The sequence below is a fragment of the Pseudorasbora parva genome, chromosome 3 (assembly GCF_024679245.1).
Source record: "Pseudorasbora parva isolate DD20220531a chromosome 3, ASM2467924v1, whole genome shotgun sequence".
NCBI classification, from domain to species: Eukaryota; Metazoa; Chordata; class Actinopteri; order Cypriniformes; family Gobionidae; genus Pseudorasbora; species Pseudorasbora parva.
Window position 1 is genome coordinate 33,765,362 of NC_090174.1, and position 14,483 is coordinate 33,779,844.

The window sequence follows — 14,483 nt, forward strand, 5'->3', positions numbered from 1 at the left end:
AATGCTGTCAGTATGAACGCACCTTGTGAGTCTGCAGTTCTTGCGTAGCAGATGCAGTTTGTGTTCTGTACTGAAGCTTTTTCATACCAACTATATTAGGGATGGATTCTAACTGGTGGGTGCTGAAACCTGATTTCCGGCTTCCAACCGAAGAGGAGATCAGAGCAATGGTTTCCCCAGAGCAGTGCTGTGCATACTACAGTATGCTAGTGGCAGAGCAGAGACTAAAGGTTTACACATCTACGCTTTCTGTCTCGATGTGCACAATTTTCTTTTAAAGTCACACTAGCTAATGTACACTTCTCTCTCCCAGGATGCTGGCTATGGTGAGAAGTCTTTTTTTGCACCTGAGGAAGAGAATGAGGAGGAATTCCAGATGAAGATTGATGATGAGGTCAGAGGTTTAATGAGTACATTTGAATATTGTATTTATGCTGGGTGACGCTTGCTTTTCTGTGGTTTGATTATATTAATGTGATGGTATGGTCAGGTGCGCACTGCGCCATGGAACACAACTCGGGCGTTCATTGCAGCCATGAAGGGGAAGTGTCTCCTGGAGGTCACAGGGGTTGCTGACCCCACCGGCTGTGGAGAAGGTTTCTCTTACGTTAAAGTCCCTAACAAACCTACACAGCAGAAGGTACATGCTTGCTGACCATTTCGCACAGCTTTTAAGAATGTCCACACACCCTCATTATCAAACACTGTGTTTCCTGTTTTTGCTCAGGATGATCGAGAGCCCCAGCCTGTGAAAAAGACTGTGACGGGGACTGATGCGGATCTGAGGCGCTTGTCACTCAAAAATGCCAAACAGTTGCTTCGCAAGTTTGGTGTTCCTGAGGAAGAGGTGACACTAAACTAATAAACTAATCAAAGATCTGGTCTTAAATGTTATCAGAGAATAAAGGTGCTGTGTGTTATTAACTCCTAATAATGTAATCTCCGTAACAATTATTGGTGGTCATTTTGTTGTCTCTTGCCTTTATATTCTTTAATATGTGTGTATGTGTCTACTTAGATAAAGAAACTTTCCCGTTGGGAGGTGATCGATGTCGTAAGGACCATGTCTACTGAACAGGCTCGTTCAGGGGAGGGGCCTATGAGTAAATTTGCTCGTGGGTCTCGATTCTCTGTAGCGGAACATCAGGAACGTTACAAAGAGGAGTGCCAGAGGATCTTTGACCTGCAGAACAAGTGAGAACATGAGAGAAACTTGCAGGGCTCTCATACATTTCATTCGGCATTATCTCACACTCAAAATGTTTTGCAGGAGCACTGTTTATGCCCACCCTAACTCTAACACGGTGGTTACAAAATAGGGATTCTATTTAATGTTACAATACTCTTGTACATGTAAACCTTTAATGTGTTTGTTTTTATGTTTTAGAGTACTAGAGTCCACAGAGGTGTTATCGACGGACACAGACAGCAGCTCAGCTGAGGACAGTGATTTTGAGGAGATGGGCAAGAACATAGAAAACATGTTGCAGAATAAAAAGACTAGCTCTCAGCTGAGCAGAGAGAGAGAAGAACAAGAGAGAAAAGAACTGCAGCGGATGCTGATGGGAGAGGACAATGAGAGAGAGAGGGGCCGCAAGGAACGACGCAAAGGCTGTACGTGTGTGTCAAATTGAGATTGTCTATGTTAGTTCTGGATATTAAGACAAATTTCACAGTTCGATTCAAAAGCTTACAACTCGGTTCAATACCGTTTTCGATTCAATATTGATTAATTGGTATTGTATCGGGTACAGTACATAAGATAAAAAGATGGTACTGTACATTACTATAATATTAAAATTTTAAATTTAAATCTTGGGATTTAAGAATAAAAATTGATTCTTCAAAATGAAAATAGATAAAAATCAATATTTTCATCTATACTCAGAACTCGTCATTCTATGTATCTAATAACAGCCCGTTTGTGCATTTTAGCGAGCGCCCTCTCCACCAGCTCTCACAAAGATGATGACACTTCCTCCGTCACTAGCTTGAACTCTTCAGCAACAGGGCGAAGGCTGAAAATTTATCGCACGTTCCGTGACGAGGATGGCAAAGAGTATGTGCGCTGTGAGACTGTGCGCAAACCGGCTGTTATCGACGCTTATTTGCGTATACGCACCACGAAGGATGATGACTTTATGTAAGTATCTGGTTGTGTACTTTAAGTAGGGCTGACAACCTAAAAGTTCAGTAGTTGGTGCTAGTATACAGCAAAAACTAATTGTATTGAACACTCTTTTATTTAAACACCTTGAATATAAATATTAAGAAATGTAAAATATATGCTTAAATTATTTTTTAATAATTGTAAAAAATATATTATCATCATTATTATTATAAATAAAAATGCCTGTGTGTGTCCTTCATCTGTCTGCAGTCGAAAGTTTGCATTGTTCGATGAACAGCACAGGGAAGAGATGAGAAAGGAACGGCGAAGAATTCAGGAGCAGCTGCGGCGCCTTAAACGAAATCAGGAGAAAGACAAATTTAAAGGTCCACCTGAGAAAAAGGCTAAGAAGGCCAAAGAACGACCAGACCTGAAGGTACACAATTTGAAATATACTCCTACTTGTCACTAATGTGTGCTTATATATTCTTCTGAAAGTGTTTTGCTGTGAATGAAATGAGCACATGATATTCTGCACAAACTGATTGTAATGTTTTTGGTTTCGTCTTCAGCTGAAATGTGGAGCTTGTGGGGCAATTGGCCACATGAGAACCAATAAGTTTTGCCCATTGTACTACCAAACCAATGCCCCACCTTCTAATCCGGTGGCCATGACAGAGGAGCAGGAAGAGGAGCTTGAGAAGACTGTGATCCACAATGACAATGAAGAACTTATTAAAGTAGAAGGAACCAAGATTGTGCTTGGAAAGCAGCTCATTGAGAGGTAATACAGACATCTTACATGTTACATGTTTGCAGTCTTGTACTTTTTTGCAGTCTTGTACTTGTCTTTTTATTTAAATTAACACCAAGACTTAAGGATAATATTATTGAAGTATAAGGGAAAGCGTTAATCATTTAAGTGTTTGCCTTTTAAAACGTTTCTCTTAACCACCTTTTACTTTCAATTTTCAAATGGGCCTGTGGTCAAGAGTTGTTATTGTTAACTAAAACTATTGAAAATAATTTAGGGGTTAATTGAATTAATACTTAAATAAAACATAAATATTAGATCAATTGCAAACTTAAAAGATTTGTTCACTTTAAAATGAAATTTACCCCATGATTTACTCACCCTCAAGCCTCCCTCGGTGTTATATGACTTTCTTCTTTAAGAAAATCTTCTTATAATGGCAGTGACAAGGTCCATTGAGTTTGAAGTTTAAAAAAGTGCCTTCATCTATCGTAAACATACTCCATATGGCTGTAGGGTTAATTAAGGCCTTTTAAAGTGAATCAGTGGATTTTTGACCGCCTTCTGTTTTCAAATTACGAAAAAAGCAACTGATGTGATGCAGTGTAAGCGGTTTGAACTGAGAAAGGTGTTCTGCGTAAGTTGAATACGGAAGGCAGTCTGGCTTAACCTAGATATTTTACTTTATAAAGTTTTAAATATGGATATTTTTCTTACAAAAACCCAATCGATTAGCTTCAGAAAGCCTTTATTAACCCCCTGGAGCCGTGTGGATTATATTTATGATGGACGGAGGCACTTTTTTGAGCTTCAAACTTAATGGACCCTGTCACTCCCATTATAAAGCTTGGAAATGTCAGGATATTTATTAATGCAACTGGTTGTGTTCATCAGATAGAAGAAAGTCATATACACCTAGGGTCATAAATCATGGGGGGGGTTTCATTTTAAAGTGAGCTATCCTTTGGATGGAAATTAGAAATGTTTCCCTGGCAACTAACAAAAAAATAATTACTGTAATTAGTGTGCAAATAATACTAAAGTAACACTGGTGGTAGTGTGACAGATTTTAAAATGTACTGTCTAGTCTTGTCATGGTTATGCTGTATGCATTTTTGTCCAAAATTTAGCTTTTTTTATGAAAGTTACCCATAGTTAAGTGTTGATTAAATAAGGCATGTATGAAGCTAGAATATTTATATATATATATTTATTTTATTTTTTTATTATTATTATTATTATTTTTTTTTAATGCTGGCCGTGTTAAAATAGTTACCAAAATACTCCAAAATACAAAATAATTTATTTCTGGCAAGTCAACTTCCCCAAAGTATTGTCAGCTATTTGCATAATTTGTATACTCAGCTGCTGATACAGGATTAATGTGATCCACAATTACAGGATTAATGTGATGTTTATTGTTTATAGTGCTGATGAAGTGCGGAGGAAATCTCTGGTTCTAAAGTTCCCCAAGCAGCAGCTTCCTCCTAAAAAGAAGAGACGAGTGGGGACAACAGTGCACTGTGACTACCTCAATGTAAGAGTATGTTTTAAGTGTTTGTTTGTGCAGTAGTTTTTTACAGATTCCTGTAGGCCATGTATGAGTGATCATTACATGGCAGCATCTAAGTGTTTCATCATCATCTGTTATGCTATCTCTCTGTCTTTTCTCTTAGCGTCCTCATAAGTCCATCCATCGCAGAAGGACAGATCCCATGGTCACGCTTTCTTCAGTCTTGGAGAGCATCATTAATGACATGAGGGATCTTCCTAATGTAAGATACATTCTCATGTATATACTAGACATAAACACATGCTCTGACACCCTGATTGAATATGGTGTTTTTCTCTCAGACATACCCGTTTCACACTCCTGTGAATGGCAAAGTGGTTAAGGATTATTACAAGATCATCACACGGCCGATGGACCTGCAGACGTTGCGTGAAAATGTTCGCAAGCGCATGTACCCTTCACGAGAAGAGTTCAGAGAGAGTGTCGAACTCATCTTTAAAAATAGTGCTACGTACAATGGTACTTTCACATGCGCATATAGGAACTTAAGATATTCACTTAGACTGGATGTACTTATGATCTATTTTTATGTATTAATATGTGTATTTTTCAGGTGTAAAGCATCCTTTAACCCTTGTTGGACAAGCAATGCTGAGTCTGTGTGATGAAAAACTGAAAGAGGTAGATCTCTTTATTTTTCCTTAGGACACCAACACTCTTGCAGGGAAATTGAAGAGTAATTCTTGTTGATCTCAATGCAGAAAGAGGAGCGTTTGGTTCGTTTGGAAAAAGCCATTAATCCACTTCTGGACGATGATGATCAAGTTGCTTTTTCCTTCATCCTCGACAACATTGTCACACAGAAGATGATGGCTGTCCCTGATGTGAGCGACCACTTGTTGTTCTACTTTAATATGTTTTATATATCATCATTCTTATTTTATGTCCATCCAGTGTTAGTAACTGCAAGTAAAGATCCTCTTAAAGTTTGGGCAATATTAGCCTATTTAGATTTTTTTATTATTTTTATTATTAATTCTTTATTGGATTTTCCTACATTGAATAACAAGTACACATATAACAAACTCATTTATCACAAGTTAATATGGGCAATATTATTACCCGAATTAACAAAACCAATAAACAAAACCGAAGCAGTAAAAAAATATCTGTAATTAATAAGCTTAAATTTCAAAGATCTTTTAAAGAGCCACTGAGTGAGATTCAAGTTTTTTTTAGCTTCATACGAGTAAACACCTCTTTAATCCAAATATCAAAGTTAGGGCTATTTTGGATTTTACATTTAAGTTATGAAAGTAGTTTGATATTTAGTAACTTGATCAGCAGCCTTAACACTGAAACAGAAGATGACCAGCTAATCCGTTGTATTTGATGGTTCCAGATGATTAGTTCGCAAAAATAAAGTGAATTGCTTTTTCTTAATTAGTTAATTTCTTTTTCTCTCTGTAGTCCTGGCCCTTCCATCATCCTGTTAACAAGAAATTTGTTCCTGATTATTATAAAGTCATCATTAACCCTATGGATCTGGACAGTCTCCGTAAGGTCAGGAAGATCTGTGTGTGGACACAAGAAACTTTAGTAGCAAAATGTTTTTATTTCATATTATCTGAACTGTGTGTGTGTGTGTGTGTGTGTGTGTGTGTGTGTGTGTGTGTGTGTGTGTGTGTATAGAACATCTCCAAACACAAGTATCAGAATCGGGATGTGTTTCTTTTTGATGTTGGTCTTATTCACACCAACAGTGTCAAGTACAATGGTGAGAAACACATTCATATTTTTAGTTATGAAAATGCTGTTTTATCTTGAATTAAATCATGATTTCACATTTGTATGCATTACTTCTCAGGTCCTGATAGTCCTTATACCAAAACAGCCCTGGAAATTGTGAATGTCTGCAAGCAGACTTTAGCAGAGGTATGTCTGTGTGAGAGTTCTTTGCTGTTTTGTGTGCTTTTGTTTTACTTTCTGTTTAAGATGTTTAATGTGTGTCTGTTAGTATGATGAACACCTGACTCAACTGGAGAAGGACATCTCTACCGCTAAAGAAGCTGCTCTGGATGCTGCAGACCTTGAGAGCTTAGACCCGTTGACTCCTGGACCATACACACCGCAGGTACATGCACACATCACACTTAGGGCATGATCTCAGGTGTCTCAAGTGCTCTGTGTGCAAGTGTATTTGATAGCAGGTGAAATGAAGCATGTCATCATAAGAGACTGCTAGAAACCGAACAGAAGGCTTATATTCTCTCTCTCTCTCCGTCTCTCGTTCATAGTCCGAACATTCTGTACTGCACAGCTGTTTGATTCACATTTCCTCACTGTTCCTGTCTTTTCCTCCTCCCTTACAACTTGTTTGTCTTTCTGTGTCTGGGGCTTTCTTTTCTTTTTTATACTTCCTTCTTTCTGGCTTTCTTTCTTCTTGCTTTCTACCTTTCTTTCAGCCTGATGTGTGTGAGAACAGTGTGTCTGTGAGTTTGCAGGGAGATTCTAGTCTATTAGCCGAGGCTACGCTAATCCCTCCCACCCCTGAGAAAAGAGGGGGGCAGGTATTCCTCTCTCCCTCTCTGCATCCATCTATTCCGCTGTCCATCCATTTCTTCATCCATTTTATTGGCTGGCTTGCTTTATCCCTTTGGATATGTCTTATGTCTCACCCCTTGACTGTGATGGTTTTTGTGTGCTGCTGATTTGCTTTTTAACCCATCTTCAACTAATAAGTATGTTTAAGATCAGGGCTTGACGTTAACTTTTTTGCTTTCCAGCCACTGTGGCTAGTTGTTTTCCAAAGTTACTAGCCACTCAGCATTTTCACTGGCCAGTATGATTTGACAGTTTATTTTATTAAATCTAAAAAATCTAAAAGGTGTGCATCATACATGACACCTAGATGAACACATTACATTTGGTAAGTCATTGGTAAGTGTCATCGGTAAGTAATTCTCTTCAAAAGCTTTTGAAGTTATAAACGTGTATACCAATGTCGTGTAAAGTTAAGAGGGTTCCTCAATTTGCGAAAGTCGAACGTCCAATATGAAGCCAACTTTATGCCAGTCACATCAGATGCGCTATGGTTCTGCTGTGATCTTTGTTTGAAACTATTTTCGCTGATGAAATTGAACAAAACCAGTCAATCACTGTATGATGAATGAATCTATTACATGCATTACACTGTCTCTGCATTGTTATTTATGATGAGATTGCTGATTGCAGTGAGTGAGAGTGTGCTCTGAACAAAACTCTGGCGTTTCAGCAATCTGAACGCCTTTGATTATTAGATATTGCAAGAATTCCGAGTGGTTGTTTAAAACGTGCAACGCGATTATAACAGATCCCTTTTGAGAAGACTGCAATAAAATTCAACCCGCCAAAGTGGCTAGTGTGAGTGACTGTGTTACACGCCACAGCTGAAATGCACACCAAAATGCGGGTTGGTGGGTGTTAATGTCAAGCCCTGTTTAGGATGAATCTTAGACCAAAACCTTTTCTTTTTTTAATGAAACTCGTACCAGTCAATAATAATTATTGTAGCTGAAATCCGGCTTACAGTGGCTAATCTGTAGCATCTGTAGTCTCAGCCATTAACTGCTTAAGTTTTAAAACAGCTCTACGGTTTTAATGTACAAAAAAAAGTTAAATAAAACTGAAAAAATAAACTCCATCGATTCAGCCCTCCCTCCATCTGTCCATCTATCCATCCTCTGCTGCATGCATTTTCTGATTGGTCCTCCTTCTGTGTACTTCTACACGGTCCTGAAGTACATTGTTGTGTGTACGTTCCTTAGGGGCGTCACGGCAGAGGCAGATTGGGCGAGGAGGAGTCTGATGTGGACATAGAAGGATTTGAGGAAGATGATGATGGCAAACCTAAAACACCTGCTCCGGTAATAAACATGCGCACAAAACTTTTCAGTCCCTTTTTTTTTTTTTTTTTTTTTACCCCTTACTGTTTGATTTAATTAGAGATGGGGGTCAAGATCAAATGTCACCCGTGCTGTTAAAATGAGCCGAAATGCGCATGGGCTAATTTATGAGCTACAGGCAAAACAAGTGACAAATTTAAATGTTGAGGATTTTGCATAAAAAAATTTCATCAAACCCCCGTCTAGCTATCCCAATGCTCCAAATAGTAAATATCTATAATTAACTTTATTTGTACGTTTTCTGAGCGGTGTGCCTGCCTAAATTTTTGAAAAAAAAAAAAAAGTTGAATATATAATTGTGCTATAGATATGGGTTTTGACTTGGAAACATGCCTCACTGTGTGCGGCACTTCTGGTTGGTGTGACTGTGATGTGTGCACAAATAACACTGCGCAAGTACCAAATTGATAGGTGAAATTTAGCAATTAATGCGCAAAACACATGACTGCAAGACTGTGGGACCTGGTCCCCTAGCATAGAGTGGAATATTGAACGGAGCATGAAACCTTAGCACTAAACACTGAGAGTTGGGGTGGCATAAAGCCTAATTTTGGCTCTATTTTTGAACATTTTTCTCTTTCTGCAAAAAAAAATAAAATGCCATTTTTGTCTAATAATGCGGCTGAAATTTCGGTATGTTTATTAATTATTGTGAACAGAATAAAAATATGCATGTAAAAAATTACACTTTACAATAAGGTCTTATTTGATTTGACTATCTGTGAGCAATATATTTTTTATATACTTAAAGTTAAAGTTAGTTAATAAAAATGTTCATGTTAGTTCACAGGGCATTAATGTTGACTGATGCAACGTTTGGTCTTAATATTCTAGAGAATGTTGATATTGCATTTAATTAAGATAAATAAATTCTGGAGAAGTATTGTTCATTGTTAGTACATGTTAACTTGTGTAGTTAACAAATGAAACCTCATTGTGAATTGTTGCCCAAAAATGCAATTTTAAATTGAATCAAAGCAAATGCAGTGGTTAAACTGGATGTTTCAGTGTCAGAGATTTGAATGTTGTATTTACTTTCAGGCTGAAGAGGGAGATCTGGATGATGAGGACGAGGAGGATGATGAAGATGATCTCCTCATGCGGCCTCAGAGGCGAATGCATGGAGATGAAGAGGATGATGATGATGATGAAGGTTCCAGACGGCCACCACAGGCCAGTGTGCTTTACCAGGATCTGCTGATGTCAGATGCAGAAGACGACGCCAGTGAGGAGGAAGGCGATAATCCATTCTCCTGTAAGTGTATACCTGTGTGTTTGTCTGTGCCTGTGTGAATTTTGCTGTGAACGTAATATTAACTCTCTGCTCTAAATTTCAAGCTATCCAACTGTCAGAGAGTGGCAGTGACAGTGATGCTGAACTGGGGCATCAGGAGAGCACCCGTATTGGACTAGAGCAGGACGAGAGTATGATGTCTTATGAGGGGGAGGGGCCTGATGGAGTAACGCACATGGAGGACAGCAACGTCAGGTCAGAATACATGTACACAAGCATGTAAAACTGATACAAAAATCATGTTTTTACATGGAATTACATCAGTGTTATACATATTCTACTGTCCTTGAGTTGCTGCAGGATGCTAGAGTCCTTATTGTTTGGCAGCCTATTAACCAAGTTAATAATGTTTGTCTTGTACTTCAGTGGGTGTTGTGATTTTATTTGTTTAATCCTATATCGTCTCTTAGGAAGTCTCAAATGTGCTTCCTAATACCTAGTTCTTTGTCATTTTCACACATTCACCAAAGGCAGAACACATCAGAACAGGTCAAAATAGCAACATAGACCCCCATCTATGTAAACTTAAATAAACAAATAAAACTAATGAAAAAAACTGTTTTACTGTATTTTTTTATTTGACTCATTTAATGCAGTCTTGGTGAGCATAAGAGACTGTTAAACATTTTAACATTTTAAAATATCTTACCGAAAACAAACGTAGGACTGGGTTTGGCACAGATTTCAGATTAGATTAATTAATTTTCTCAATTTTAATCCACTTACATCTACCTTTTCAGCCTATTAATATCATACAAAGCTAATGACTATGAAACCTCTCTTGAGCATAACTAATATAAAAGCACACAGAAAGGCAGCAGCAACCTGGGTTTGTTTTTAACACGCTTACAGTTACAGAAAGATCTGTCCCCTTATCCTGCAACAACTGTAGGATTTACTTAGGAATTTTAATAATCAATATTGGATACATTTTTTGGACAAATATCAGTATCAGTTTTAGCCTGTCCCTGGTTCTAAGGGCTGCTGTAGAAATCAGATGTTGCCATTACTAATAAGGTGATGTGGCTCTTTTATTCGAAAGGAATTACCTTCTTTTCCGAGTCACAATATTGAGTTTTTTGTTCGCTCATATTTTAAGCAAATGGCCTGTCTTCTCCTTATACATTTCTGAATACACTCTTTCACTTCCTGTGTGTTATAGCTATGGCAGCTACTATGATGGAGACAGTCAAATGCAAAGGCAGGTGTCCAGCCCCAGGACAGGAGAGCGGGATGGAGAGGAGGTGTATGGGATAAGTGAAGATGAAGAAGAGGAGGAGGAAGAGGATGAGCGGAGGCGAGGGCCTAGTGTTCTCACACAGGCACAGCTCAGTGATGATGAGGAGGACAGTGAAGAATTCAGATCTGTTGGAGGAGACAGTGACATGGATTCTGACAACTAAAACACTTCTTCCTCTTCTGTCAGATGTGCTGTGTGTAGCTCTCCTGGTGGTGATGATGGTGTTGCACATAACTGTATATTTTGTACTATTCTAATTGTTGTTTTCTCCATGTTATTTTTATATGATGTTGAGCTTGTTTCAGTTGCTCAGACAATGTTTGTGATGAAGAATGTGAGAAATAAATTTGTATGTGTCTGAAATGTACATTGTGAGTTTTGTACCTCCTAAACCTCAATTAATTCAGCCAAACTACTATTTTAACTACAATCTATCATTCCAAAATTAATTTTGCAATACATTGAACTTAGACCGGAGCAATTCATACCGACAAATGACACATATGGAATTGTATTATTTGGATGTAAAAAGGTCCCCCCAAAAAACCCTCCTGTTTTTATTACTTAACTGCCTTTCAACAAGATTTTGGAGAGTGTCTGTGGGAGTTTTTGCCCATTCATCAAGTAGTCTTTGTGAGATCAGGCACTGATGTTGGATGAGGAGGTCCCAAACTTCATCCCAAAGGTGTTAGACCAGTCAAGTTGTTCCTCACCAAACTCATCCTGTCATGTCTTTTATGGACCTTGTTTTGTGCACTAGGCTAGGGCACAGTCATGTTGGAATAGAAAAGGGCGTTTCCCCAAACAGTTATGACAAATTGAAAAGCACAACATTGTCCAAATTGAAATTGATTTACTTTGGATGTAAATAGCCCAAACCTTTAAAAATAGCTCCATATATCTATCCCTGCTCCTCCAAAACGTTACAGTTGGCACAGTGCAGTCAGGCAAGTAATGTTGCTTGCTGACACGCTTGTGATGGTTGTTCATGGAGGATGGAGTCCCTTGTTTGTCCGGAGTGGTTAAACTTTTTATCATTGACTGTATGATTTTGAGATCCGTCTTCTCACACTGAGGACAACTGAGGGACTCGAGACAACTATTTGTTGAAGGTGAAAAAATTCAAAATGATGCATTAAAGTTGTAGGTTGTAAATTCTTGTTTTGTTTAAAGACCTTTTTTTCATTTAGCACTGCCCTTTAGAAACTGCGAGATATTTACGTTTCCTGAAGACAAAAGCAATATTATCTGTGCAATAACGTGACTGTGCCATCTAGCCAACTGTACTCCAACAGAGGAGACCTGATTCAGACCTTATTTTATTTACAAAACAGCAGGCATAGCCATTTTAAATTTTATTACCTAAAGCTGCTGTCCATAACATTTTTTTGTATTGTACAAAAATTATATAATGAGAACATACAGCATGAACCCATTTTCCAAACCGTGTTTTTGTCTTACCCTGAATAATTATGGTACACTTATTATAAGTGTTTATATTGAGACTATTTCAGACCCGTCTGGTAGGAACCGCTGCGGAGGAGCACAGCGCCTGTGTGATTCGCCATAGACATAAAAAAGAGAAGTAGCTCTGGCTGCAATGTTCTTCCGCAAGATGCATGCAGTTCTGTTTTTTTAACCACTAGAGCTCCCAAAGTTACAGACTGCAGCTTTAAATTAGTTTCCATATTTCAACATGATTAGCAATAGGTAGGTTTAGGGATAGGTGTGGTTAGGACAATATATCATTTAAACTTTATGAATGAAACGACTAAATCGTTGCTAGGGTCCTAGAACTGTGGTCCTGAAAATGCAGCCTCCAGGTAGATGCTATTGCAAATTACCCCAATTATAGTCTATAAAAAGTATTTACTGCAAATTTTACAAGGGGGTTGATTTTTTTTTTTATTTAAACAGCACTTTATAGGCTACTATACGGGTTGCTCTTTACATGTACTTAACTAAGAATGTACTGGGTAATATAAGGTGATTGCATAAGTTAAGGTTATAGGTTTGGGGGTAGGATCAGGGTTAGTAGGCTACTCAGTCATTACCCAGTTATTATAATTACTATAATAAGTAAATTGTATGTACCTGGGAACAGGACTGTAATATAAAGTGCTACCAAAGCAGCTTTAAAGTGATAACAGGGAAATGATTCAATGATGCAAAGAGTTTTCATTTGAGCTATTCAGCAGCTTTAAAAGAAAATAGTGTCATTGTTCAGCTGAAGTCAGTTCATTATTGATTCAGTGGTGTTGTAAGGATGAACAATTATTAAATTAGTTAGTTTAATCTATAAAGCAGTCCTAAAGAAAACAGTGATGTATTGTCCAGTTCAGCTAAATTATCATCCAATAGTGCCAGTGCAGACAAATCAATAATATTGTTGAATATTAAAGTGATAGTTTACCCGAAAATGAAAATTAGCCCATGATTTACTCACCCTAAGTCATCCTAGGTGTATATGACATTCTTCTTTCAGACAAATAAAATCAAAGTTATATATTTTTTTAAAAATTCATGGCTCTTCCCAGCTTTATAATGGCAGTGACTTGTTAGTTTGTTTTTGAAGTCCATAAAAGTGCTAGCCTAAAAATCTAGACGCACCCTAGCGGCAGCAAATTTAATTTGCCCGCAAGTGTCGTCTAGGAACTCTCAATACCCATCTGAGCTGTGTTCCTCAAAATCTGGACGGCCCAATCACATCGTGTATAGAGTCGGCGGGCGGGGCCATAATGACGACGGCCGAGTTGCGTTTGTGTGCTTCTAGTAAACACCGAAACTGGCGAACGGCGGCGGTCTTTCGAATCAGCTCTGACTGCGACTCTGGAAGACTTGGAGTGACAAAGAGCGGCACTGAAGTCATTCTTAAAAAGGGAAGATGTGTTCGTAGTTTAGCCGACCGAATACGGCGAATGTTTAATCAGTCAGCGAGCTCTATTTCACCTTCGTTGCTCTGGTTGGTTGTAGCGCTATCCTATAGGGAGCAGAGGGAGTTTGAAAGACAACCGTTTATCCCGCCCCTCGGATTGAGCCCTGTCTATGGTGAGTTTCCAGACCAAACATCTTGATGTGGGTCTGGCTTGTCAGGCTTTAAAAGTGCATCTATCCATCATATAGCCTAATTGCTACACACGTCTCCGGGGTGTTAATAAAGGCCTTCTAAAGCAAAGTGGTGTGTTTGTGTAGAATTTTTTTTTTAAACTTTATAGACTAAAAATAACTAGGTTCCGGTGGTCAACGGTAAACAAGTCGACTTGCAGCAAAAGAGTAACCCCTGACAAAATGTATAAGAGCATTGCAAGCTTTGACGCCTCTTGGATAGGGCAAACTCAAGCCCCTCTTATATCGAAATCCTCTGCCATTTCTCATTAAAAATTCTTGTTTTAGACTTCTAATTCATGAACGGTGATTTGTTTTTCTCTGTCCTCTGTGCTTCTTCACTTGTCAATATGCATGTGTCAAGGGTTCAAAGGTCAAGGGTATCTCTTTCGCCGTAAGTCAACTTGCTTACCGCTGACCGCCGGAAGCTAATTATTTTAGTCTATAAAGTTTTAAATATTTAGATTTTTCTTGCACAAACGATCAACATTGCTTCAGAAAAGCATTTATTAACCCCCCAACC

The 14,483-nt window shown here is 38.3% G+C and overlaps 1 protein-coding gene across 8 annotated transcripts in view; it reads left to right on the forward strand.

Moving 5' to 3' along the window:
- taf1 (TAF1 RNA polymerase II, TATA box binding protein (TBP)-associated factor) overlaps window positions 1–11,222 on the forward strand; it is a 30,048-nt gene extending 18,826 nt beyond the window's left edge. For 2 of the 8 annotated variants that reach the window (XM_067438566.1, XM_067438569.1), the window contains 23 exons: window positions 100–230; window positions 314–394; window positions 491–640; window positions 728–847; window positions 1,019–1,194; window positions 1,388–1,614; window positions 1,936–2,143; window positions 2,381–2,546; window positions 2,683–2,894; window positions 4,293–4,401; window positions 4,541–4,639; window positions 4,719–4,896; window positions 4,991–5,058; window positions 5,139–5,261; window positions 5,848–5,940; window positions 6,070–6,154; window positions 6,245–6,312; window positions 6,395–6,511; window positions 6,843–6,947; window positions 8,184–8,282; window positions 9,363–9,576; window positions 9,660–9,810; window positions 10,778–11,222. In XM_067438566.1, coding sequence (XP_067294667.1) covers window positions 100–230; window positions 314–394; window positions 491–640; window positions 728–847; window positions 1,019–1,194; window positions 1,388–1,614; window positions 1,936–2,143; window positions 2,381–2,546; window positions 2,683–2,894; window positions 4,293–4,401; window positions 4,541–4,639; window positions 4,719–4,896; window positions 4,991–5,058; window positions 5,139–5,261; window positions 5,848–5,940; window positions 6,070–6,154; window positions 6,245–6,312; window positions 6,395–6,511; window positions 6,843–6,947; window positions 8,184–8,282; window positions 9,363–9,576; window positions 9,660–9,810; window positions 10,778–11,018 — 3,221 coding nt within the window. In that variant the 3' untranslated portion in view covers window positions 11,019–11,222. Of the gene's footprint in view, window positions 1–99; window positions 231–313; window positions 395–490; window positions 641–727; window positions 848–1,018; window positions 1,195–1,387; window positions 1,615–1,935; window positions 2,144–2,380; window positions 2,547–2,682; window positions 2,895–4,292; window positions 4,408–4,540; window positions 4,640–4,718; window positions 4,897–4,990; window positions 5,059–5,138; window positions 5,262–5,847; window positions 5,941–6,069; window positions 6,155–6,244; window positions 6,313–6,394; window positions 6,512–6,842; window positions 6,948–8,183; window positions 8,283–9,362; window positions 9,577–9,659; window positions 9,811–10,777 lie in introns of all 8 variants that reach the window. The other 6 variants (XM_067438567.1, XM_067438568.1, XM_067438570.1 and 3 more) reach the window with 5 other exon arrangements.
- The last annotated feature ends 3,261 nt before the right edge of the window (window positions 11,223–14,483 follow it).